Consider the following 27933-nt stretch of genomic DNA (forward strand, 5'->3'; position numbering starts at 1 on the left):
CGCAGAAAAGACAAGTTCTGTCGACCAATCAGCAGCAACAGCTAAACATCCGCCATTCAGCTTTGAGGCACAGTCTCTCTCTCTCTCTCTCTCTCTCTAATCCTATTAAATCAATTAGGTAAAACCGCTACAAAAGCAGTCATTGATGTAATCATAAGACCAGTGGAGACTTGAGATTTAACTGCTGCTGTCGATCAAGGAAACAGCTGAGTAGAAGTTTTCTCTTTGTAGTCAGAGCAACTCGCAGCGTCGAAGCATGGATCCACAAGTGTTGGTGGGAGAACACTGTTTGATTTAAAGAGACAGGAGACAGCAGAGGACAACGATAAACCCACTCAAGAGATTAGGGTCCACTTGTCCCGGCGGCAGGAACACTGTCCGACTTTGTAAACCTCTGCTGTTTTGAGTCTCTGCCGGAGGATTGTTGGTGGGAGGATCGTTACAGGAGCTCATTCACTCCTTCAGCCTGCATGCACACTCCGCTGCTGCTCCTGCTGCTGCTGCTGCTGGTTTGTGACAGAGGACAGTGTGCAGCTATTCTTTGAGAGGTGACCCAGGGCAGCAAACACAATGCCAGGAGAGGGATTCACCATCAAAAGTATCAGGAATCTGCTTCGTTCCCCATCCATTAAACAAAGGACCTGGAAGAAGAGGAAACAAGATCTCAGCAAGGTATTAATGTGCTTTATTAAAAAAAACAGGACAAAGGCTATTTAGTGTTTAGAGTAGAGTAAGGTGTCATGCAATGTGAGGCAGCTACTTTACAATTTATACTGAACCAAACATAGTAGAAAATTCTACATCTACAACATAATAGCTGAATATGAATAACTTTATTGAGCAGTTATTAACAGATTGACATTAAGGCTATAACTTGCTTTATTGCAAAAACAATGTAGACTCTGGTTTTATTACAACCTGGCAATTTCAACTTTGTTCTAATTTATGAATCTATTAAACCCAGTAAATTATGTATTGGCCATTAAAGGTGATTAGGTACAATTTTTATTAAAGAAATTATAAAAGGGACATCATTAGTAGATTACACTCGGGAAAGGTAAACATTTAATAAAACATCTTTATGAGTTTCATGTGTTCATGATTCCTTCGTTACCTTGTCTGTGCTTTTAATGATTAACTATTGTAAATTAATTTGTGTAAATAGGACGCAGTAGAGTTAGCTTTATTAATGTAATCAGTTAGCTTCCCAGCTGCTTTCTAAGTCCAAAGACAGACAGCGGGACTTGCCAAACCGTCTGTCAAGTTTCCTCTGTAACTAACATGATCTGTTTAATCTTTTTTCCCCACATCTATTAAACCCAAAAGATGACATAACAATATTATTTATATCATATTTGGTTTCAAGCTTGGTGTTTGACATGTTGAATACTAAATTAAAGCGCTGCTGCTAAATTGTCCATCCAAGACAAAGAGGTTTCACTACAGCGGTGCACACACTAGTTGTATGGGGCCTCTGTCACAAGATGAGATCATTTAGAGGTAGATCATTGTTTGTTTTTTTATCTCAAAGTGATGTAAAAGGCAGTTTTTTTTCATATAACTATTAAATAGTTTTAAACAAAATAGCATCTACACACGTTGTAACCAGTATTATCTATTCCTCTATTTGAATAATTGACAAGGTGTTTAGTGTCAAACTCTTCTTTCTCTTGTCTTTGTGATGTAATAAAAATGAATCATCTTTGTGTTTACAGGTGACTTTAGAGAAGGTGCTGGGAATCACTGCTTCAGGAAACTGTGGGCTGGCCTGCGACCCCCGATCCGGACTAGTTGCCTATCCTGCAGGGTAAGAAAGAGATAGGCGTCTCCATTTTTGCATCCTAATTTCCACATGTGACCTTTGACTTGTAATCACTCTCAGCTTCCTTATCACATCTACCTCACACAGGTCTCGCAAATATCTGTGTCTGTGTGAGTTATCTTTGCACTACCTCAGAGGAACTGCGGAGAAGAGCTCTGTGGGCTTTCTCAGAGAAACTCCAAAGCTCCTTTTATCCTCTCCTCAGGGAGGCCTCCTTCGACACTCTCTGTGATTCACTGAATTAAAAAGCCTTGTGTAGTATTATTTAATCTGTGAAAACAGTGGCAGAGACTGTGTTAACTTGCTCATACAGAATACAATAAAAAAGAGACATGGGCTGCAGGTTAGATCTACAGTGGCGATGCTCAAGGCCCTCAGAGCTACCAGGTTGAAAGAGTTTAATACGGGCAGGCTGGCTTCCGCGAGGCTGTTAAACAGTGCACTGAGCTTCTTTTGTGTTGTTCTCAAATCTTCTGAGAAAGCTGAATTAATACTAAGAAGGTCAATGACTGTGTACTGTATTGTTCTGTGTCTAAGAGAGAGAATGCAACGTCTGTGTATGTGTGTGCATGCATGGCCATTCCTGTGCACATATGTGGGTGGGTAAGTGTGTGTCTATAAATCTGGGTCTGACTTTTGCTTTATCGAGCTTTATACTTTCCACATTTTTGCACAATCTGGCTCTGCACCTACAGTCTCAGCACATGCTGTTGTACCACAAGTAACAGCTGGATCGCTGATTGTTACTCATATGCTGCTCTTGCACAGAATGTAAAGAGGAACTTAAATGATCAGGAAACAAAAGGGTTATGGCTGTAATTATTTGAATATGGAAAACAGAGATGACTTTAAAGGTGGATGAATCATTCAGGGTAGGCGAACACCTCATAAAGTAGCCTACACAGGACTTTTATTTTGATGCATTCAAATCATTATGCCATAGGCTATATTGAATTTATGGTCAGGAATGTTACTCCATTTGTGAAAAAAACATTTATACTAGGCCTATATGATATATTTATATTTACTATTTTGTTGTGATGGTCTTGAATGTTTCCTAAAGTCATTAGTTTTAAGTTGTGGAATAAATTGTGTGTCAATTAAAGCGACTGCAAGTTGCTCTTGGTCTGTTAACAGAGAGCTAGTCCATCTCTATTCCAGAGTAACAACATCCAACTTTAAACAACGCTAGCTCAAAAATTAACACGTTATTTGAGGTTTTTTAATTGGTGTAAAATTAGGTGAATTGTGTTAAGTTTAACAGAGCTAGCATTCTAAGCTAGTGAGTTATGTTTGTTTGTTTCGTCGTCTAACTTTAATGTTATCAATAAGTGATTCTTGTGACCTTTGGCAGGAGTCTGGCTACCTGTTTCCTCCTTCGTCTTTATTTTATGCTGCCCATTTTGTTTAATATTATACCATGTTTCCACCATGAACCATGAACAGAGCAATGCCAAGTTGGCGTTTGCCTACTGGGAAGTATTTATGTTAGCTAGCTACGCTAACACGTTAGGTCTGTTTGGCAGTGTCATTTAGGTTATCTTGGACTTAACTGTGTTCATTGTTTTCTGTTTCCATTGTTTTGCTTGATAGTGAAGCTGACACATGTCTGGTTATCGTTTGTTGAACTTTGTTTACTATCAACGGGGGGAGGGTGGCTGTTTTTTTATGCTATCTCTAAAACCGAATGTAGCACTTAGACATGATGATATAACTTCTTACGATGATTAAAAGTCTGCCAGTAGCTATCACAAAATATCAATCAACATTCAGTTGATATATAATGTCATAAAAAACGTAGTCAGAGTCACATTTACTTTGGTAAATTATGCTTTTTCTGAACTGTAGCCTAACCCGTGTTTCCGGTGTCTTATGTTTACCAACATTATTCGTCATTGTAAAGTTCTTTTCAGAGTTCATTTTTTAAGAATAACAGGAGAAAGATCTTGTAAATGCAGTTTAAATTGTTACAATCAAATACAACTAAAGGATAATTGCCTAAAGTAAAAAGAAAAACTCAAACTTGAGGGTCTTAAGTTTCATGGTTTAAGTATTTCAACATATTGACCTGTGTAAAAGTACCATGAAAATTCACTGAGGGGGAAAATCAGAGAATAAAAATTCCTTTGAAAAGTCAAATTAAGACATACAAGCTTGGAGTCAAAGGACCCTTGGAGTACACACTTTCTTAATGTTTATGCTCCTTGTGTCATGATACTACAGGTTTGACCTTGTAGAACAAAACTGAAGCTGTGATAGTTATTTTGATAATTGTTAGCACAGAATTTAGTGTACTTTAGAGTGAAATTAAAAAGGTGTCTGTTGTAATGGATATTTAATGAATGCCTAAAATAATTAATGCATGAATAATAGTGTTTTGCATTTAAGGCATTAATCTATTCTGTAAAAGACGTAAACAGCTCACAGAATGAAGTTTAATTATGCAATAACTGAGATTAGTAAACTCTGGCTTACTTCAGTGCATATTAGTTGCTATTAGAGTAATGCTGTATGGATTCCTGTGTTATATCAGAGTTTGAGTGTTTATAAGGTCATGGTGTTTAACTAAGGATCTGTAAGCTGTACAACAAGTATGCACTGTGAAAAGGGAGATTAATTATACTTTTGTCAACCTAAAAGATCTGTGTTAACCTGTGCTAACACCTTCATCAAGTACATTCAAAACACTTGAAAGTTGTTTATGGAAGCTTTCCACTTACATCACACTCTTCTTTCCTCCGTGTAGGTGTGTCGTAGTCTTGCTGAACCCCAAAAAGAACAGGCAGCACCACATTATCACTTCAAGGTGAGTTGAACTCGAATACAATCTGCAAATGAAAAAGACTGTTTAAAAGAAGGAGCGGTCATAATAATACTGTGGACTACCCTTTTAAAACCGTTTTAAACCTACACTATGGGGGCACTGGACAGCCTAGCGGTTATGGAGGCTTTAGTCCTCATCGCAGCAGCCGTGGGTTCTAATCTGACCTCGGCCCTTTGCTGCATGTCATCCCCCACACTCTCCTCCCAACATTTCCTGTCTCTCTTCAACTGTCCGATCTGATAGAGGCAAAAGGGCCCAACAATATAACTTAAAAAAAAACCTGCACTAAGCCCTATGTAGCTTTTAAAGTTATGCGTTATTCATTTATGTGACACTTTTAGCCTTAACAGTCGTCAATCAAAATTGTTGTTGTATAACTACAATTACAATACATGTTTTTAAGTCTTGCCTGACATTCGATTGGTTAGTTTTTCAGATCCAGTACAGTAGTGGATTTAATTGCATTTGGACAAGTGTACATAAGCATTGCTACATCTATATGCTTGTTTACAGGTTGCCTCAGTAGTGACCATGACCTGAAGCATTCCCTGCTTTATCATCTGTTTATACTATAAATAGAAACCATAGTTTACAAAATGATGATAATGATTTATAGGAATTTGGGACCTTAAACTGATTGTCTAAATGTTTCTTGAGGGAATAAATCAAAGGAGAGTTGGAATCTTTTCCTTGTCTGTTTCTACAAAGACATCTTTATTGACTAAGAGGCTATGTCCATTTCTTCGTACAGAGTTTGAATCAAGCGGGACAAATATTAAATAATATCCCTTCTATATTTTTCTAATTTTCACAGAAAGACCATCACAGCTCTTTCCTTTTCCCCAGATGGAAAGTACTTGATCACAGGAGAGGTGAGTTTTTGTACACTCAGTTTGCAGCGTCTTTTAAATCTGCATGAACTATTTAACAAACTGTGTACAGTAATTAGTGAATGTTCGGTCCAAGTCAGAGCCAACTTCATTTCCCCCTGTACTGTGTTGACTAAACATCTACAGTTATGTTGTAGTAACAGTGTGTTCCTCAACACAACACAGTATCTAAATCCTCTCGAGCCAATCAAAGCCGATTAAAGACTTCTCTGTGTAAGTGGATAAACTCGCAGTAGTTGCCATGGCGGCAGAGACCAGGGTTCAAAAGATCATAAGCGGTGAGGATGAAGTCTAATGCTGCCATTTAAAAATGCCAAATTTTGTAAAGTGCCACTGTGTAGTATTTGACTTTAAAAAGTGATCACAGAACACAACTGACTTTAATTATTATTATTAAATTATCTTTATTGGTTTTTCAAGCAATCAAAGGGAAAACACACATTGACATCACAACACTTTAATAATGTAAAACTAAATATAAAATCTTGCAGGTCCCAAACAAAAGTTAATTCAGTCAGCGACCAAAATGACGAAGGTTTTCTTTTTACAAGTTTTGTTTGTGTGATTAAAGCTGAGAGAATCGCAGCTCTGTTACAGGAGTTCCTTCAAAGGTGTGTGTGTGTGTGTGTGGGGGGGCTCATTTAAAGGACAGGATTACATCACACATATCTTTTATCCCTTTTCTTTCTCTCTGTCTCCTTTGTATGCAACGTAGTCATTAGTTGAATGTGGTCCCTTTCCAGCATCGTCCATGCTGCTTTTCCTCCCACCCATTAGAATTGACATTTGAAAGGTTATTCTACTACATTAAAAAAGGAGACTTCATAAATAGCATGCTCACCTTTTGATCCCTGAGAGAGAATAATGAGAACATGTCGAGGGATAAGTAACTGTTTGCAGTGAGCAGAGGTCAGAGAAGATAATCTCTTAGAGAGCTGAATCGAGTGTACAGACAGGTGACTACTACACACAGCCTCTCCCTGTGGACTTACAGAACAGAGACAAAACAGTAATACAAAGACTTTAAAACAGCACTTTCATTGATACAAATAAATAATATTCTTGCAACTTTGCTTGTTTAAACAAAGTACTCCCCCCTCACATGATCTCTCTGTCTCTTCTATCAGAGCGGTCACCTCCCTGCGGTGAGACTCTGGGACGTGGCAGAACGACGGCAGGTGGTTGAGCTCCAGACACACAAATATGGCATCTCGTGTGTGGCTTTTTCTCCCAACGGCAAATACATTGTCAGTGTCGGAAACCAGCATGACATGATGGTCAACGTCTGGGCCTGGAAGGTAGCTCTTACACTGAACTTTTAGCCAACAGTCCTCCTCTTTGCTGGGAGTGACGTTGCCATGACCATATTCATACAGCAGCTGTTTTCCTTTGACATCAGTCTCAGAGTGGGAAGCTCAAATGTTGGTATAATGTTGCATTGCTGTGTTCCAGGGAGTTCTGTAAATTAAAGTTGCAGTCAATCGTTTTCATTTCACCTCTTTCCTAAGCATGAAAAAGACAAATGGATAGTCAACTTCTGATGAGACATCTAGCCTCATTTCAAAGTCAAAACAACAACATGAACAATGAGCTACTGTTGGAGCGTAACTTAGCTTTAAAGCTACAATCAGGCAACAGCTTTTGTTAATTTTTTAACCATTTCATTGCTGGATTGTTGCAATAGGTAATAAAAAATGCTCTTTTAACTTGAAATATGTCCAGGTTATTCCTGCAGAAATTCCTTATCAGTTGTCTTTCAATCTTTGATCAATCGACGAGAAGTGAGATAATAATGAGTTGTTTGTTCCCTTCATTTAAACGGGTAGTTATGATAACCTCAAGCTTCAGCCTACACCTTTATTCGTAGTTTATATATAGCTTACAGTATGTTTGTTTGTTTTGGGGTGGGGGGGATGTTAATGCTACTTCTAATACTACTGCTGCTGCATTAATAGAACTTACATTTAACAGAGCAGTATAAACATTTTGCAGTGTTTAATTTTCCCACCCTGAGCGGGATGCCGAGTACATATAGAGAATGCTGCAATACACACTCCTTTTATTTTTAAAGTAATAATAGTAAAAGATTTTAAGAAGATTTTTTTTTTGTTTAAATAAGATTGACACTGATTCTCCTGGTAGTCTGTGACTATCTTGTCTTATCTTATCAACAAGACTGGAGGGGAAACAGCTAGTCTTGTTGTTGCCAGACGTGAAGTTCACTCTGTATTTGAAGCTGTGAATCAAAGTATAATTTAGCTGTGACTGTTCTTCTCTTGCAGAAAGATGTAGTAGTGGCTGCCAACAAGGTGTCCAGTAAGGTGACAGGTGTGTCTTTCTCAGAGGACAGCTCGTACTTTGTTACTGTTGGGAACAGACATGTCAAGTTCTGGTATCTGGACCACTGCAAGGCCAGTAAGGTATGAAAGGATCATGTTGGGTTGTCTCTTATAAAAGTGATTGTTAATTGTAGTATGTCCAAAACTCATGTCCCTTCTTTGGAATCCAGGCCAGTGCTCCAGTCCCTCTGCTGGGCCGCTCGGGGCTGCTGGGAGAGCTGAGAAACAACTTCTTCTTCGACGTGGCCTGTGGGCGAGGCTCTACGTCTGACTCCACCTTCTGCATCACCTCCTCCGGCCTGCTGTGTGAGTTTGACAGCAAAAGGATGCTGGACAAGTGGGTGGACCTACGGGTAAGTGAGTGACAGCAAGTAACAAACAGAGACAACATGTTGTTTGGGTTTTTTAGCTTCTTTTCTTGTTTTTGATGTTCTTTTTACTGTGGGCTAGCATACCACCAAATGTTTGGTATAGTCACTAGTATGTTCTTCTCTGCTCTTTTGTCGATAGTGTGATTCTGTCAACGATACATAGCATTGATATAAATGCAAAAAGCATTCTTCCGCCACTTCCTCTTTGTTCTTTTTACGTCATGCCCATCAGAGAGGGATAGTCTCCCGCTGTGAGTGTGAACAGCCACCTCAGGAGGATTTTAGGAGCAGCCCTCATGAAATTCTCTAGAAATTTTCAGGAGCGCCTTTGTGCTATAGAGAATGAACTCACTTGTGAGGAAGTGTGACTCACTTGTGACTGTCCTCCACCCCTCACCCCCCACACTGGTGACAAGGCCACCCCCCCTACAACAGATAAGCCGGTCATGGCAATGATTGTCCGTCTTTTACCTTCAAAAGGACATAAATGCTATACTTTACAGTCCATGAAGCATGTTGTTCATTATTCATTTGATAAGGTATCGACATCATAATTGGGAGATTTCAGTCAAAGAACTACCTCAGCCGTGTCCAATCTACAGCATGTTTATGTGTCTGTTACTGTGTGTTGCTGAGTTCTTTTGAAACAGCATTGCTCATGGTCCTTGTCCAGCCGTGGTGTTTAACAGAGAGGTGGAGATGAAGGTGTGCTAGTTCTGCTCCTAAGTTCTGTCAGAAGTTCAAAAAGGAATTAACAATGAGGTTGAGGACATGTACAGGATTTGTTTGGTAATATTCCAATCAGGACACATTCATGCTCTGCTGCTACCTTCTGTAAACTCTGTCCTCACAGGCACGTCTGTTGTTGACTTATCTGTATTTAATTATAACTTTATTTGCTGATCTACATTAATGACCTGTTGCATGCTGCTTTGTAGACGGGTGTGGCTCAGTGTCTGTCTCTGTCGGAGGATTTGATCTTCTGTGGCTGTTCTGATGGAACGGTGCGAGCCTTCAGCCAAGTTGACCTGCACTTTGTCTGCACGCTGCCCAGGCCACATCCTCTCGGCTCTGACGTCTCAGCCATCACAGAAGCCAGGTGAGGAAGAGCTCAGAGGGAACAGAGCCTTTCATGGCAGGGATCCACTGCGGGATCAGATACTCTCTATTTATAGAGCCTCCTGTAACAACAGTTATTGTTCACAATCTAGATGACTCCTGAATGTTTCTGATTTCTGGGGAAGCTGGTGTCAAAATAAGACCTGCACACATCTTACTTTGAATATAATTATCTTAAGACACACTGAAATACATTTTGTAAATGCTTAATTTTCTCCAATAACGATAGTTTGTATCCTTAGTTGCGCAGCTCTCTGTTTCTATGTCCTTCTAAGGTAGAACTGAACAACAGAAAATTTGACACATTGATACTCTTTGGTGTAAATCATATCGCGTGTTGCATTTTTCTTTTAGCATCACTGGCAGGTTCTCCTGTGTGAAACAAAAAGCTGTGTTGGAGTTGGGTTGAGTGTAGAGATCCTGTTGTGGGTGTTTCATGAATATTCTGCTGACTGTGTTCAGTTTGGCTTCTACGGCATCTGTGACTGGCAAACAAATTCCTTCCTTGTGTTTGGAAAAACTCTGAACAGAATAGAGAGACAGTAAAACCTAAGATATAACACACAATATAGGAAAAATAAAAACTAAAGTCGAGCAGCTATATAAGAGCGCACAGTATTTCACAACATAATGTATGTATATGCAGTATATGGTGTTTCTTTCAGATCTGCAGTTTTTTTATGGCCCTAGTTAGTTTTGATTTGCACCACATAAAGTCGGAGATATTATGGAGAAATAAAATCTATACTATACAGTGCTTCTAATAACAGCCTACTAGAAATCACTGTGAACTGGTGTTACAGGTTTGTTACTCATTCAGTCTTCATACTCACTTTTCTTGGCTTTGTTTATGAACAATGTTTCTGATGATATTATTTAGTGAGAAGGCCTCACAATTAATGCTTCCCTCTAAGGCAAAAAGTTTTAAATAATGTCTGTTCTTTTATTCCACGATCTTTAAAAATGTACTTCATGTCTTTCCTGTCAGCCATCTGTTTTCCACCAAGACGGACGCCCGTTACCCAGATGCCATTGCTGTAACCTATGACCCCATCAGCCACTGGCTCAGCTGTGTTTATAATGACCACAGTCTGTACGTGTGGGATGTGAGAGATGTCAACAGAGTGGGGAAGGTGCACTCTGCTCTCTTCCACGCCGCCTGTGTTGGAGACCTGGAGGTAAACAGGAAGACCATGAAACATGCCTCTTTCACCACAATGACACACTAAGTACAAATAAGCACTGATTCAATGTGTAGTTAAAGCTCCAGTGGAGGAGTTTTTAACTAGTTATAAAACAGACTGAAATAAGTAGTAGAGCCTCTATATAACTAAGAAAAGCAAACCAGATTATCAGCATAGTGGACAACTTTTTTCTACATGGTAATTTAAACGCTTTTAAACACTTCTGCAGGGTAGGTGTCAGATGAGAAAGTAACAGCACACTTAAGAAAAAGCGTACATTTGACTGGTAAAGAAATCAGGGTGAGATTTTTTGTCTGAAAAAGAACTTACACATGTACAGGACAAAGAAGTAAGGGGTACCTCTTTGTCCACAGGGGGCGCCACAATCAACACAAACCAAGAGTTCCTCACAGGAGCTTTAATCATTCTCTAGGTACATAGATGCCCCACCAGTTGCTTATGTTGTGCCAGTTTTGGCAGTTTATTACCACATTTGATTCTCTAAATGGTAATGAACAGTTATTGGCAGCATCTCTAAATACGCTTTAAATGAGTTGTATACTCTTAACTATTACAAAAAGGCAATTGAATGGCAGATCGCGCTCATTTTCCAATTAGCATTTTAGATAAAAAGTTGCAGCTTTTTGATGATTTTGACTATAGTTACTAGTTACAGTTGTGTTCAATTCGTTTGAAATCAAAAAGTACCATAGTGATCTAAGAGTATGGCACAGCATGAATATTTCATAATCCATAGTGTTAAGCCTCATGCTATGAATATTCCCAGTACCCCAACCATCTAAGCACCTTCTCTGATCTTTCCTTTAGATGTTCCCAGATGTTCCTGGAGAATTTGCTGCTGGTTTGACATCCGGTGCGTTCTTTAGTTGCTCAGCCGATAACACCATCAGACTGTGGCGCATAGACGACTGGACTCACTCTCAGAACATCCTCAGCAGTGTGAGTGTGATTTTATAAACCTCGTCTTCTTGTTGTGTAAAAGAAAATGTAATCGTTTTGGACACACATTTCCTCCCTTTGATGGCTAATTTCGGCACTGTATCTGTTTATGCTCCGCAGGATCTGCTGAAAATCATTTACGCAGATGGAAACACCAGTGCCTTGTTGGATCCGGAGTGTACGACTAATGTGAACACAGACAAAGCTGGGGATGGACAGACAGCAGAGAGCAGGGCGGGCATCAAGACCATCTGTGTCAGTCCAGACGGCAAACAACTGGCATCTGGAGATCGCAACGGGATGCTGAGGTAGGAAATCACAACTAGATCAGAGACTGGAGACAGACTAAGATGACCACCACCTTCATAAAAATCTAAATATATATTCCACAGGGTTTATGACCTCAGCAGTATGAACGAGGTTCTGAAAGTGGAGGCCCACGATGCAGAGATTCTCTGTCTTGAATACAGTAAACCAGAAACAGGTCAGTGTGTGTGTTTATCACTGTGTAAGTGATGACTACATGTGCTTTGTATACAATATGTGATTTTTTTTTTTTTTGCTGTCAGGCCTTAAGCTTCTGGCCACAGCTAGCAGGGACCGTCTGATCCACGTCTTGGACGCTGAGGATGACTACAGTCTGGTACAGACTCTCGACGAACACTCGTCATCCATAACAGCCGTACGCTTTGCTGGTGAGCCTCTTGAGACATTGTCAACATCTGACAGCTAGTCTTTGCTTAATCCTAGCTTTCATCTCCATTCAGCTCAAAACAAAGTCCCTCTTTTCTTTCTCTTGCAGCACTGTTGATTTAAATAATAGAAGACAACTATACATGTGTAAAAAGGGGGGGTTTGTTTGTTAAAGGAAAGCCTTCTCTCGTGTGTACTCTGCTTTCTTTCAACCACAATCTTTACGTTATAATCTGTGTTTGACTTTGAATTTGGATAAACTTAGTCTAGACACACACATTGTTCTCTTTGAATTGTTATTATTGAGACTTTTAATATGACATTGTATTATGAGACTGCTTGTACTACTAGTAGTTTAGTAAACTCATCAATATATGTCCTTATTCAGCCAATGACAACAAGGTGAGGATGATCAGCTGTGGGGCAGACAAGAGCATCTATTTCCGCACTGCACATAAGGTAAGACAGGTTCAAGCATTTCTCTTGACCCATTTCTGACCTGTTGTAGCATATCCAATAAACATTTGTACATTTAGTGACTATAAAAAGTTTACCATAATGATATCACCGTCATATACCACAACCAGAACTATTTCATTTTTCTATGTCCCTCCTATCAGTACAGCCTGTAGCTGGGGTCAACACTGGGTTTGTTTAGCTTAGCACAACATCTGAAACCAGAGGGAAACATCAAGCCTGGCTCTGAAAATGCATATATTCCACTCAGACTGTTTCTAAAAAAGCTCGAAGTAATTGTGACTGACTGTTAAAGACAGAACAAGGAGTAAACTTTTGTTCAGCTTTAGTTGCTGCTTCAGTGCTTTGACAGAAAACCTTTAATAATTCCTCAAATTAAAGACTCAATGTGCAGCACAACAACAACAACACAATCTATGAATCTTCTCTGTGTGAGAAGAACTCTACAGCTGAACCACAAAAGAACCTTTTCAACAGTATCTTGTGTAACTAAAAAATGCCGTTTGTCCTTTAAATATGCTTCTGGGTCACTGGGACAATTTTCTGTTTGGTCAGTGTTACAACATTCTTCTTAAACTTAAGACACGATTCAGGCCACTGAAGTGACTCATGGGCGTAAGGTTTTGTGGAGCACAATAAACAATAGCTGGTCGGTCTTGAGTCAGACTTCTGCTCTGCATTTAGACCTTTACTGGAGTACTCATTGTAGAAACTTCAGAAATCATAAACTGTGTTTTGAAGATATATAGATAAAACCTTCATAGTGAATGTTGGATGGACAAACACTGAATGTAACAAAACTTCACAATTACATAACTTAAAAAGACCCCATGTTTGTCTTGCTGTTTAAATCATAGGTATATATACCAACTTATACATGCACATTAATACATTGTTTATACTAATCTCTTCAATCTAAATGTGTCAGTCAAGGTACTACTTTGTTTCAAAACCACATAAATGCATTTAATAAGTTACAGCTTCTGATGAGCGTTTCTCTTTGGAGTAGGAAATAATTACAGAATTTTAACTTTAAGAGACAGAACGTAAAAGACAAAGCTGCATGCAGAAACTAAAACTCAAGTCGATGAGTATAAATATAACATACATAAGTTGTGATCAGAATTCTGTTCCTGACTATTTGTTTCACAGACTGACAGAGGAACAGAGTTCAGGTGTTCCCACCACAATGTGAGGAAGACCACACTGTACGATATGGGCGTAGACCCCACCTGCAAGTACGCCGCTGTCGCCTGTCAGGACCGCTGCATCAGGTGAGTGTGTGCGCCTGTACAGTCCTTTTTTTTTTTTAAAGTCCACAGGGTTAGCAATGGTTATAGAATCCTAGAGGAAACCGTTTTTTTAGAGGAAGAGTTTTATACTTCTGCATCACTGAGGACCCATCACATCCCCTTCACCACTCATTTCAACTGCTCCCCGCAGGCAGCCGTCTCAGAGTACCATTAGCAAAAAAGAAAACCTACAGAAACTCTTTTTCTCCCACTGCAGTACACATTCTAAACAAGGCTAGCTAAGCAATACTTTTTTTTTATCATGCTGTGCATATGTGTTTTCACCTATTTTGGAACTTTTGGTTATTTTATGACTTAATGTAAATCTTAGTGTGAATGTTTGTATGTTTTATGTTACTAAGCCTCAAACAAAGGTAATTATCGGTCACTATGTGATAGACAATAACGTTCTTTGAATCTTGCATCTTAATTTCCTTCTGCTTGCAGGATTTTAAACATTAGCAGTGGCAAACAGAAGAAATTCTACAAAGGATCTCTAAGTGAGGACGGCAGTCTGCTTAAGGTAACATTTCCTTCATAGTCACTACTCATAATGGAAGCAATATTTGCCTATTACCCTGAGTATAAGTCTATATCCATTTTAGCAACTCACTCTCTTTTTATAAACAAATATAAATATATTTTTAAAATGGTATTATTATTTATTAAAAGTAAAGGAGGCTTGACTCAGACTTGTGTCTGCCCTCGAAGACTTGACGAAGACATGTGCCCATCTCTGATTGACGGTAAAACTCTTTGTCCTGGCAGGTTCAACTTGATCCTTCAGGTCAGTATGTGGCCACCAGCTGCTCCGATAAAAACATCAGCATCTTTGACTTCTTTACTGGTGAATGTGTCGCCACCATGTCTGGACACTCTGGTAAGAAAACACACATCTACACCTCACATACACATAGTTTATTTGGGAGTAAATTATGTTTTAAAAGAGCAAGCTATAATATCATCCTCTGACGTTGACAGGCAGCAATATGACTAACTTTTCATACATTTTTATTTGCAGAGGTTGTCACTGGGATTAAGTTTACCAACGACTGCAAACATTTGATCTCTGTGTCAGGCGACAGGTGAGAAACAGACTCCCTTAAGTTCACCTTGAGTCCACCAATCCAACATATACAGGAAGGGATCCAGCATTTTCAATGTTACAGCTCAGGTTTATTTTTGAAAGAATAACAAGCATCAGTGCTACATTTCAATCACAGCCCTAATAACAATGAGTCATCCAAATATGAATAGCCCGCTAAAATAAAACTACTGTAAAAAAACAGTTTGGGAGCATCATCCAAATTGAAATCATCTTCAGCCTCTGCTGCCAGAGGAAATGAGCGGGGAAATGTGTTTGCAGACAGTTTCCTCAATAGTGGAGCTGAGATGAAATGTTGAATTTTTAATGCCTGAATGCTTTTATCTCCCAGCTGTATCTTTGTGTGGCGGCTGGCTCCAGAACTGACAATCAGCATGAGAGAGAGGCTCTGCCAGCTCCAACAAAACCAAAACACATCACCCGGAAAGACCTCCAGCCTCAGGTGAGGACACAAATACACCACCCTGCTCTCTCAGAGGAACGTCCATTGGTCACAGTCATTAAAATAACCCTTGCTGAGGATACAATAAATGTGAAATACAAAAAAGACTGCCAGAATGAAAACAAAATTATCAACTTCATGCCTGCATTTCCAGGCGAGGGGTTTACAGCGCCCCCATTCTGGGTGGTCTGTCGTCTGACAGTGACCAAGAGCATGAGGACGAGGACGGAGGGGAGAATGACAACCACAACGACTCAGAGGACATCGCAACGAATACTTCCTCTGACAGCAGCCATGGAGAGGAGGAAACAGGTACTTCAAAGAGACAAGCACAGCGTTGTCTTCCAGGTGTCAAGGGAGTTAGAGCTGTGAGTGCATGTTGTCCATTTCGATGTAACCACCTGTGTTGGAGAAGAATCTGCCACCTGTAGTAATCCTGACCTTTCTCCTCTCGGTGAAGAGAAGCTTTGATGAAATAATCCAGGAACCAAACAAGTGTTGTTTAATTATTTTCCAGCTTCTGATTGGTGTCCTCTTTCATACAACAGGTGGCTCAGATGAAGGACACGACTGGGAGCTGACTAAGGTTGGTGGTTACATGTTGTGTGAAGAGATGCTTTAGTTTCAACAAAATTACATCTAAAATCCTAAAATGCTTTTGTATAAAAAAAAGTAAAGATTTGAATTAGATTACCATTGTTATTGAACGTGACCTTATGAAATCCATCCGTTTAGTTTTGGTATTTTCACATATTGACAAACAGGGACTGAGAATACTTTCAGAATGTCCATTTATTTCAAATGTATTGAACCAGGAAGAGCCTCATTGAGATTAAATTCTCCTTTACAAGAGCCTGCTGATCAAAGACAGGCAGTAGCACATTTTGAAACATATGCAGACATGCAACACATAACAATTATGAGCACAGGTCAGCATATACTGGGTAACAGCAGCATCTTCCCCCAATGTCTCAAATCTACTTCTAAACAGATTTAAACAGACCAGCTTCCCCAGATCTAAATCTCACTGCAGGAGCGGCGTACCTGAAAACCCCTTTCCATTTCAAGACGCACTTCGGTGACAGTTTGCAAAAATAAGTGTTGTGAATGGGTCAAAGACAAGGCTGTAGCTTCCAGCAGTTTTCAGATGAATAAAAGGACATAAGTAGTTTGTGAGGGGAAAGCAAGTTAGGAATCGCCTGATAAATGAGGACATGTCCGTGATTTAGTCTACTGGTGTACAATGCAGGCCAGCCGACTGAAAAAATAAGTAGCTTTGGCTAATCAAGAAATCAAATTTTGTTGTATTTTAAAACGAAAATAAATTAGATTGAAATTGCAATGAAAGTGAAAAATGTTTCTTACCACAGATTTTCGGTGGTTGTCCAGTATAATTCTTTATTTTATGGTTTCTTTCTGATTGCGTTCCCCAATAGTGCAAAAACAAATGAATGAATCCATTTAAATAAATTCTGGACAAAAATGTCAGTATAAACATGTACACAATGTAATGATCAGTAAATTATTTTAAGCGAACAGCTGATGGATTTTTTAAAATATATTTTAAAGTTTTCTGTCAGTTCTTCAGAGGGACTGAAGTGTTTTAAAGAATTTCGGCCTTCACTCTACCACACGAGATTAAATCCTCTGTGATGCTCCAGAGGGGGCAATACCTTGCTGAGGCCTAAAAATGATAAAGGCTAAATAAAATCTGTCCTGAAATACGCAGCCAGCGTTGGAGTGTTTAAAACTAGATCACACAGATGACTAAATAAGGAAATAAATGAACACTTTTAAGTTCCCTTCAACTTTAATTTGCAGATGTTTAAGCAAAATAAATCATGGTTTACCGTGTCTTCTTCTACCTGCATGTTCTTTCTAGCATGCAGACGCCAGTCAAGTAACTCCAAACCCCTCCAAGCGCCCTCGGAGACGCTGGTCTAATCGTATGGTCTCTCTGGAGGTGATGGCTAAATCAATGCTGGACCTGAGGCAGCTCGATTCTTTTTCTCAGAAGAAGAACCCCAACTGCCCCCGTCATGACAAAGAGCGACAGAGCACGTCCAGCCTCCAGGAACCAGAGGTATGCATGAATCTTATGTCTCAGGGGGAAAGAGGAATCTTTCGTCATAGACTTGTGTGTGTACCTGCAGCTCTAAGTTTCCTTTTCCCCATTTTTGGCCACTGCAGTTAGAGGAGAGAGTAAAGAGGCACTGGCACTGGCCACATGCAGACTGGATGTCCTCCCACCCATCCAAGGGTATCAGGGGGACTGATGGAGCTGTGCTGTACCCGGAGGAGAACAAGAACCATACAAGTCCACAGGGCAGGTAAATCCCCACCAAGTATTCACTCTCACTCAAGTGATCCCAATGACACTGAAAGAGAACAAAAGTGGTTTAATGTTTTCCTTTGCCCGTGTTCCTAATTTTTTTCTGCCTCTCTCTGTTTTTATCCATCAGTGATTACAAGGTGAAGGAGCAGCACTGCAGGATTAAGGGGCGAGCGATCCGCAGTGAGAGCATGGAGAGCCGCAGCCCTGACAGCGCCTGCTCCCTGGACTACGACAGCAGGGAGTCAAGCCCAAATCAAGTCCTGGATGGTGAGGTCTTACTCTGATGTCAGCAATAAGATAAATAACTTTAAAAACATTTAAAGCAATACACAGTTGTTGTTTTTTCTAGTGTTTAACCTTTTTTAACCAGGTTTATCCCTTACCAATTAGCACCAACACATAGGTTCATCAATAAAACATATACACAGGTTAGTTAGTTACATAAAAACAATAAGGCTTAAGCATTAATAAGGCTCCTAAGGCACAAAAAACGAGGATTACTCTCTCATTTCATGGCTGGCTTTCGGAAACAATTAATTACACAATGTGTAGAGAATTAAGATTAAGATGGGATTTCCATTGTTCAAATATTTAGAGCAAGGATTAGTCCGTTTGAATTTTCCTAGAATGGATTTGTAAATTCAACATTCCAAAGTCTGAACTGAAGTGCCCTTAACGAAGGCCACTTTTGAACATAAATCAGAAGACGAACAATGAAACAAACTGCCCAGCATTAAAAAAAAATACTATGAGCAGAGACATCAGTGCAAATCACATCTCTATTATCAATAATCACTTAAAAGGTATACTTTACTGGTTTGTATCAAATCAAAAAGGAAGCAGACTTGAGTATATCCTAGTATTGCCTTCAGCTTGTTAGTGCAACACTGGATATGCACAATAATGGTCTTGTAGTCATCATTACAAAGCATTTCAATTTATGCTGAAGAAAAAAAACATCAGACATGTGAGATCTCAATGTTGTTAAAGTGCTTAAGAAAATATGTTTGGTGTTTTCCTTGTTTGAAGAATTTCAGATTATAAAGCTGTTCTTGTTCTCTAGAAAATGTAAGATATAGTTGTTGAAAGGTTTACCCCTGATTCAGACAGGCTGCATGACAGCTCTGCTTTCATATCGACATGCATGATACAAGTCAGAGCTATCATTGTGCCAGCGCTAGCAGTGTGTCTTGCAAGTGTCTTGCGTGTATGATACGCCAAAAATCAAGAGAAGGCTGTCCTATTTTACAGCGAGTTGCACGGTTTTCGGCCAAAATAGACATTAAAATGAAATGTAGAAATCTATATCACATTGATTGAGCAACATGTATATCACCATCAGTAGAGTATGTGACAGGCATGAAAACAAAAGTATGGTTACAATTCCAGGCTGATTTTCTAAGTAAAAGTCCAGTCTAGTTTCTGCTGAGAATCTCCCCTACTTTGTACAGAATTATTTTATTATTCATAAAAAACATGAAATTTAAATGACTATGTCATCAGCACAGAATGAGAAGTAGACTGTGGAATATTCCATCCAGGGCAATTCATGTAAATAGCAAATAATAAAGGGCCAACAACCAAACCCTGTTTTAGGCACAGTGATTTTCAGTGCAGAGTTCCCCTCCCTGCAACTTGCAGGCAGCTCAATAGTAGGGTAAGTTTAAATAATACAGAATAATGTTGAATATCAAAGTCACACTTGTATGATTTATTGCTGCATTTTCTGTTTCAAGTTATAAATGTCTCCTCAAAGTGTGTCAAGTGCTAGATTTAAAATGAAAAGCTCAAATATACATGAAAGACCTGATATCTCTTCAAAAATACAGTAAAGCAGAAACCAACCGGGTGGGATTTGAGTTCACAGAGGCTGGGATTTTTTTTCCTCCAGTTTTAGACCCGATAATAATATGTCAGACATGTGTACTACATAAGCCTGAGTGTTCTGGCTGGTCATTTGTAAAGGATTATCTGAGACCTACTTGCTATATCCAGTAGATGTTACAAGGTCAAGGAGGGTTTTGAAAAAGAAAATGTGTCTCTTTTTTCCCTTGTGCCTCAGTTGTACCGTTTTGTCTTTCATGCTTCAGAGTCTGCTGATGTGGAGTCCCTGCGCCAGGACAGCTCTGATGAGGAGAATGAAGACACAGAGGAAGAGGAGCAAAAGACAGAAGTGACGAGTATGGACGAGGCTCTGAGGACAGTGACAGATACAGCTGAGCGCAGCCAAGAAGATTTCCTCAAGCAGAACTATGAAACACTGGCAGAGAGCTCCAGTATGGGTACGAGAGGTTAAACACTCATACACAACTCTTAGTCATAGCTCAAAGCTGCTGCAAGCAAAAGAAGGAGAGCAGCGGTGACAGTGACATAGAGGAGAAGTCAAGACAGCGAGCTCTGCTAATGAACACAAAGCTGTGAAACAGAGAAATAAGATGTTATATTTTATTATTTTTTGCGCTCCATAGAACTTATAAACACATCCAAACCACTGTACAAAAGTCCAGGATGGAGCTGGATGCAGTCTAAGTCTCACTTCATTCTGCATGCTTAGTGTTTCTCTCCACTCAGCCCTCAGTAATACGTGCAGCTCTCATAAAGCCATGGCAAAGATACACCCTTCTAATTCACAGGCCTGCAAATACCACGGTTTTGTCAAGTCCTTTAGGCATACAAACAGACAGGTTTGCTCCAACAGTATTTCATTGTAGCCTACTTGAACAGTGACAATAAAGATAAAGAGATCTTTAAAAAGACAGCAGAGCAAAGAGACAGAGATGTTACCTGGTCCCACTATGTTTTCGATAAGTTGCTACTTGTGGACTGTTGTCAGATGGCTTCACACCACTGCCCCCATAATGATTGACCCCATTTAATGTCAAAAATTAGACAGACAGAAAGCACACTTTATCCATAAAGAGACACCATCACACATTTCTTCTTTATAATGAATACTGTGAGGAGGGAATATTTAGGCCTACACATCATGTCATCCATTACTTAAAAGTGGGTAAAATATTGGTATGTGTTCAGTGACTTTTCCTGTAACACTAGTGTGTGCAGGTTAGACTTTCAAAGTCAAAGTTTAAAATCCTTCTCCCTCGCAAAGGAAGTTAAACACTTATTTGCCAAAATGTTTAAGTTTTCCTTATTATATGATGTAATATTCCTATTCCCTATACCCTACTTACATTTGATGTGAGAAGGGTTTTGCTTTTCAGATCCACTGTCTGTTTCGCTTTCTTTTTCTCTCTTTGTCACTGATTGTTTTTTCACCTCTGTTTGCCACATATTGCTTTTCGTCTTTTTTTATTTTCTAATGCTTGATGTCTGTCCACAGCCGAGCAGAGCAGAGTCCCCAGGCTCAGTATGTCTTCACGCTTTCTGGCCAGAGGACATAATAACAGGTAACGTTGACCACTTCAGTCCTATGTGGACTCACAGCTATAATTACAGCCCCATGTGGACACACGCATACTGCTCTGCTAAACCATCTGTGTGGCTTCCTGATGTGTAGCCAAGCTGTCAGCTGAAAATGACAACTATGTTTGTTATTTCATGTTTGTAGGAAGATCGTATATAATGCTACCTTTTTGTTTGCATTCACCTTAAATGTCAAGTGAGAACTTTGACTGTGAGTCTGTGAATATAACATTTTGAGAAGTTTTTCTTCCGTAGTGTAACATGTGAAAATTGTCACAACTCTTCATGATAAATATGAAGCTACAACCAGTAGCTCCTTAGCTTAGCTCCTTAGCTTAGCTGCTTACCTTAGCTCAGCACATAGACGGTAAACATGGGAAACAACCTTTGATAACTAACAATTTTTTTTCTAATTTGTGAAAACTGCGGTTAAAAGAAAGTATTTTTTAAAAAGTATTTTTAAAGGGTTCGTGCCTGTATGCGTTTACCCTGACCTCGCCGAAAGCAGAGGTGATGAAAACCATCCCCAGGCACATCTGATTACTGATTTTTATGTTTTATGTTGATTTGTTTAATCTGTACAAAAAATTTTATTGTTGAAAAAATACATTTTGGGGTTTACTAGGGGTAATGGGTGGGAATATTTCTTGGTCAAGCACAGTAGTTAGCAAGGCTAGCTGTTACCATTTCAATAATTAAGCTAACTCTCTTCTAGCTGTAGTTTCAGATTCAGGGCACAGACACAGGTGTGGAATCAATCTTCTTATCTCACTCTCAGGGATAGGACTAAAAGTATTTCTCAAAATGGGAAACTATTCTGTTAAGGAATACATTTTGTGTTTTACTCACCTGACCCCATTTACCCTGTGTTTCGTTTTATCTCTCTGTAGGACTGTGCCCCCGTTTGCCAAAGTGCATGGAAAGGAACAAGGCTGCAACTCTGCTAAGCCCCCTGTGTCAAAAGTTCGGCCCATGATGGATGATAGCCAGAGCAGAAACACGGAAGACAAGACTCCTGTGTCCCCTACCAGGATTGTGGAGCCAAGGTAAGAAATAATCAAAGGCTGTACGACTGCATGCGGTTTATTTTTATTCAAGTGCTACTTTGGCAGACTTGAATAAATGAATCACAAGATCAAGAAGCTCCAAAAGTGAATGAACAATTATTAGAAATGTTTAATTAGTCCACATGGCAAGATATACTAAAGATGGAAGACTTTTCAGGGGTCACACTGGGCTATCTTGTTAAAATATTTTTTACACCATTTACAACCACAACATTTGTGCTGTTACTTGCAGATTAATGATGAATTAGAGTAAACAAAAGCATTGAGAAGCTGAGAAAGTCTTTTGACTTTATATTGCAAAATCGACTAATTTACAGCAGCACAGTTACAGAACTTTTATCATCTCTGGCATTTCCTCTTTTTAGCCATTTTCGTGACTGAATTGATGTGTGCTGAGTGATCAGAAAGCTGCTGTTTCGTCTCAACAGGGTCAGTTCTCAGAAGTGTGAGAGTGCTCCAACTCTCAGACTCCTGAAGAAGAGGGGATCCCACCTGTGGAGGTTATCCAGTCCTCCAGTCAGAGCTCCTCTGCCGTTTGACAGTGGATCGACTTTACAGAAATCACTCTCTGTTCAGAATCTGATCTCAGACTGTAAGTTTCATAATCATTGTGTTCATTAAGTGCATTATAATATTTAATAAGTAATGTCAGCTACATGAGGAGTTTGTTGTGAGACAGTTACGCTCCTTTAAGAGTGAATTTAAACACTAAATAGAAGAGGATCTTCTTCCAAATTTGCACATTAAGTTGGTCTTACTTTAATTCCAAATTTAAACTCCAAACATTTTGACACTAATTTATAAAAGTTCATTTTCTTGACAAAATATTAATATTAATATATCATATCACATTAATCACCACTCTGCTTTTTTTCTGCAGCTCCTCACTCACCAGAGCCCTCTAGTGACCAAAGGGAGTTGTGCAAGAGACCTCAGCAGCTCTTCCTAGATCCAGACACTGCCAGAACTTCATTCCAAATGCCTTCCCCTTCCTCTGGGTCCTCACACTCCCCTACATCCCCCATGCCCTGGGAGAGCCCCAATCACAAGCCCCAGCAGTCCTACATGAACCCCACCGCCAGCTCCAATGCCAAAAGCAGCCGCTCCTCCTCTGTGGGGGAAGGTATCAACATCAGCTCTCCACCTTGCTCCCCTTCCTTTTCCAAGGGCAGGAGGTCATGTTGGGAGCTGAACATCCATCCTCCTCTGCTCACCTCATCCCCCGTCACTGCTTTCCCCTCTACCGCCTCCTCGACATCATCCCTCTTATCATGTCCTCCGTCAAACAGTCCCTCTCCGACTCATCCCCATCATACAGCTGCAGTTTCACCCAGTCCTTTCACCCAGAACCCCCCACCCTCTGGCATCCCTGTCCCCAAACAGATTCTCAGCCCCCGGCGCAGCCTCGGCGTGGATGCGATACCCACCTCAAGTTGGTCTGGAGGCTCAGTTAGGGGTTCTAATCCTACAATAAACTCTGGATGTGAAGCTGCAGCGACACAAGGACACAGAGGTTAGACATACAGACCCACGCAGTAGATGTGAATCATATATGCACAGGTGAAGAATTAAAGAAGCTGATTGTCATGTATATTTTGTTTTCTTCAGCTCTGGGCAGGCGGCTCTCTCTACGAGTTGATCCATGTATTCCAAGTTCATCCCGAGCAAAGCCGAAGAGAGGCTCGGGTCCAGAGATGTACGTCGTTTTGTGACCTTCTTTATTCAATTTTGTTCAACGTGTCTGTTCTCTTCTTTCTTAGATTACAATTGTCACAGTGACTGATACATATTTCTAACATTTCTTCACAGTGCTAAGGAGCCAGCACAGGTGGCTGTAACCAAAGAGTACCCTCTGGTGCCTGAAAAGACCCACATATCAAGCGCTGACCCCCAGCCAGGTGTGGCTTCAGAGAGCTTTCTTGTTGTTCCTCCTCCTCTGCAACGCTGTTCCTCTTCACCCTGCTCGCCTTCAAACTTCTGGCCTATCTGTTATGTTCCTCCATCTGTCCCTGTGCCACCCTGCTGTCAGCACTGCGATTACAACAGTGAGTCCACTGATAGAGGGACAGGGATGGGTCTGACCCAGACCCAATCCAGTAGCTGTACGGTTCGTGGGTCCCATTTTATCAGCGACAAAGCTTCTTAGGATCAGATTACAAGAGATAGCAAGTAAAAAGGTTGAGCCACAGCATTGACAAGAAGAGCAAAAGTTAAAACTTAGTAGTAGAAGTAGAAGGTAAAATGAAACAGTAAATAAAGAAGACTATGCAGCACCTAGTCTGTATGTTTCTCCTTCATGTAAACTGTGAAAAAAAGATGACAAGAAAGTGATCAGTGTATTTAGTGTTTCAGACTGTGCTTCAACTCAGGTGGACAGGCATACAGCAGTCGATCTCATAATAAATACAAAACAAGAGAATACACATCTGAAACCAGACTTACATTATTTTCAGCTGGATTAGAAAGGAAAATGGATTGTTTACAACATTGAAAAGGTTTTAAGCAGTGGAAAAATATTTTTAAAATCACATTAAATGAACAAATTTGTGGGGTCTTTTATTAGTCTTTCTGCTCTCAGACAAGGAGGAGGAAACAAATGTGCCAATATGTTTAACGAAAAAGCCCATCTGTAAAAAAAGATTCTGCAGGTTGATAAGGGTTCAGGTCCATCATTTTTGCAACATTCGAAACATCTCTAGTCTGAATGTGTGAGGGGACATAAGCGTGTTATGTCCCTTTTAAATATAGAAAGATTATATTTTCAACATTTCAAATATGACCAAATCGAGACAAAACTGCAGGATTAAGTGCAACAGGTGTGATCATTTTTTTGGAACGTTTGGAAATCTTATTAGCTCATTGCGATCAAACGTGCTCAGCTCAAGTCTTGATATATAAACATATCTAAAAGAGTTCAACTGCTGAGATGAATTTTGAAATAATACCTTTGTTCTGTTACCTCTACATCTGTGTTTTGCTGCTCTATGTCAGCTGTGAAATCATTTGTCTCAGATTCAGGGCTCACACTGCGTCTGCTTTCCTCGTGTGTTTCTTTTCTGCCACTGAGTTTCTTTTCTTTCTTTTATTGCTCTTTCACGTTGACTTTGCACCTACTTCTTTCAATAAGGCGCTTGTATGTGTGTGAACACGTCTTTTCTTTTGCTCTTTCTGTCTGCAGATCTCTCCATCACCGTGGAAACTTGTCGGCAGGCTGTTTCTGAGCTTCACAGCAGTCTGAGGAAAACCGTCACGCTCTACACTAAGGTCAGAGTGTGTGTCTTAACGTGTGTCTTAGTTTAGAAATGAGGAAAAGGATAAATGTAGGTGTTAGAAGAGCCTGAAAGAGACATAAACCAGGAAGAAGATATAGAAAACAAAGAGCTGAGACTGATGTAAAATATATTCTCACATATCACATGCATGTTAATACTGTCTATCTTATAGAGACAGATGTTTCTGTCCATATTTGAAATGTTTAAATACTCCTTTTTGTGGGTAAAAACAGTTTTAATGTTACTTCTATGGAAACAGCAGTCTGTGGTCTGTTTCCTACGTATTTTCTAACATTTACATACTTTCCTCTTTATTATATAAAGTAGCTAAAACAATAAGTGAACAAATGAATTGGGTAATGGATTTTAAAAAAACAATCTGAAACTATTTTCACAACTCTTTTTACTCTAGGGCAGTAACTGACACAAAAAATCAAAGTCCATTCAGGCGCTCATTATTTTCTTCCATGCTAATGGAAAAAAATGACAATCATAAGCTCCTAAAATCCCCGGTAACTTCTTCAAATGTCTTGTTATGTCCAATACAAATGTCCAGGAAGAAGATATGCCTGCACACTTGCTCAAATTAACTCCAATATTGCTCCAAACATTTATTATTTTTTATTTATTGACAAATCAACCAATGATCTAAATGGTAAACGTTTCACTTTTATTAGATGAAAACGGGAATCTATATAAACGGAAAATAAAATAATTGTTGGTTGCAAAAAACTACCTGAAAGTTTTTAATGCTTGATTCTAAAATCAGGCTGCTTTAATTGACCTGATTTAGGGGCACAGAAGGAGTTTTGTTTTTAACATGATAAAAAGGTCTTCCTTTGAGTTTTTTTCCCACCTGAATAGATCCCATGTATGCATTCATTTAAACCAGGTGCTACAGTGTGGCCAGGATTCCAGCAAGGATCAACAAGAAATGAGGGGTCTCCTGTCCAACACTCTGTTCACTGTTAAAGCAGAGCTGGACTCTCTGCCTCACCTCCCCTCCTCCCCTTCCTCCTCCTCCTCTCAGTGTGAGGGTCTCCGAGTGGACCAAGGAGTGGAGGGGGAGAAAGCTCTGGCTCTGCTGGAGCAGTACGCTGAGCTGTTGCTGAAGTCTGTGGAGAGGAGACTGGACACCAAGACCTGAGGAGAGGTGCTGATGTGTATGTACACACATCAATGAAAACGGACTCATGCAGCACTTTGAATGGCACACTTGTTGTTTGCACAGAGAACTAATATGTGGACTGAATGCAGATGAGACTTTGATATATTTGGAGAAGCAGAGAGAAGTGAATGATGAGTTTTATGCACTGAACAAAGAGAGATTTAAAATAGACGCCTTATTTATCTTTGCAATAACTCTTCTTTTTTCATTACACATTTTTTGAATCAAGTGTGATAAATAATAATTGTAACAAAGAAACATACAAGGAAGTTCCTAAAATGCATCAGTACTTTTCTGTTTTTCTGTTTCTGTAAGTGATTGCATTTAGTCTAAAAGCTCATTAGAATCAACAGAGCAGTGCTCCTCAAAGTGTGGGGCGTGGCCTCAAGGGGGTGTGTGGCAACTTGAGAGGGGGATGTGCAGATGCAGGTGGCATGAGCAGGGGCGTGGCCGGATGGTTTGAAAGGGCTCCCCTTCAAATCTGAAAGGCCATCCCAGATGTTAAACCATGATTGGCTGTTTCCCTTATCTGAGGTGGGATTTATGTTAAAACAACTATTTTGGCTGTGTTACAATAGGCTACTATTAGGCGCTGTGTATTTCAGTACGAAAAATACACCGATTTTTTGCATGACGTCGGGGTTAGCTGATGTGAGAATGCAGAAAGTAATATTCAGGAAAATTTGCAACGAGCGAATGGGAGGAGGTGGTGACGTTTATATCATGCGACCTGTGCATGACCATAGACTGTATGCAGGCAACCGGTGCAATCTCCATGGACGTAACCAAACTGCTTCATTATGTTTCCTGTTCCCCAGTATGTTCTTCTCCACTCTTCTGTTGATATTTTCAAAGTGTTGAACTACACATAGCGTTGATATAAAGGCAACAATTCAAATTTTTTCATAACAGATGTTTTTCTTCAGACCCCTTCTACTGGGGAACCAGACGCTCTTTTATATGTTATTTGAAAATGGATATGTTTGTGGGGGGTTACAGGAGGTGAAGAAATTGTTTTATTTAGGCAAGGTAAAAAATGTTGTTTAGATTTTCTCATTTGTATGTTTTGCAAATGAAAAATCAGTTTTCACTGCTTTTTGTAAATGTTTGTCTGGTCTTTGTGTATATTGTTTCTGTTACACATTTGTGG

General features: G+C 39.8%; 1 protein-coding gene across 1 annotated transcript; it reads left to right on the forward strand.

The window, feature by feature from the left end:
• Positions 1–115: 115 nt before the first annotated feature.
• On the forward strand, positions 116–27884 carry LOC132985184 (mitogen-activated protein kinase-binding protein 1-like). The gene is made up of 33 exons (XM_061052417.1): positions 116–672; positions 1716–1807; positions 4569–4628; positions 5461–5518; positions 6664–6834; positions 7819–7956; positions 8046–8228; positions 9185–9345; positions 10354–10543; positions 11378–11509; positions 11630–11817; positions 11902–11993; positions 12079–12204; positions 12591–12661; positions 13832–13953; positions 14419–14494; positions 14740–14851; positions 14993–15056; positions 15408–15518; positions 15673–15830; positions 16067–16104; positions 17401–17601; positions 17709–17848; positions 17981–18120; positions 19944–20135; positions 21194–21260; positions 22167–22322; positions 22772–22935; positions 23224–23856; positions 23952–24039; positions 24153–24241; positions 25522–25607; positions 26508–27884. Exons 1-33 carry the CDS (start codon positions 571–573, stop codon positions 26760–26762), a joined length of 4656 nt encoding a protein of 1551 aa, XP_060908400.1. The 5' UTR covers positions 116–570; the 3' UTR covers positions 26763–27884.
• The last annotated feature ends 49 nt before the right edge of the window (positions 27885–27933 follow it).

This window comes from Labrus mixtus, chromosome 12 (assembly GCF_963584025.1).
Source record: "Labrus mixtus chromosome 12, fLabMix1.1, whole genome shotgun sequence".
Taxonomy (NCBI): Eukaryota; Metazoa; Chordata; class Actinopteri; order Labriformes; family Labridae; genus Labrus; species Labrus mixtus.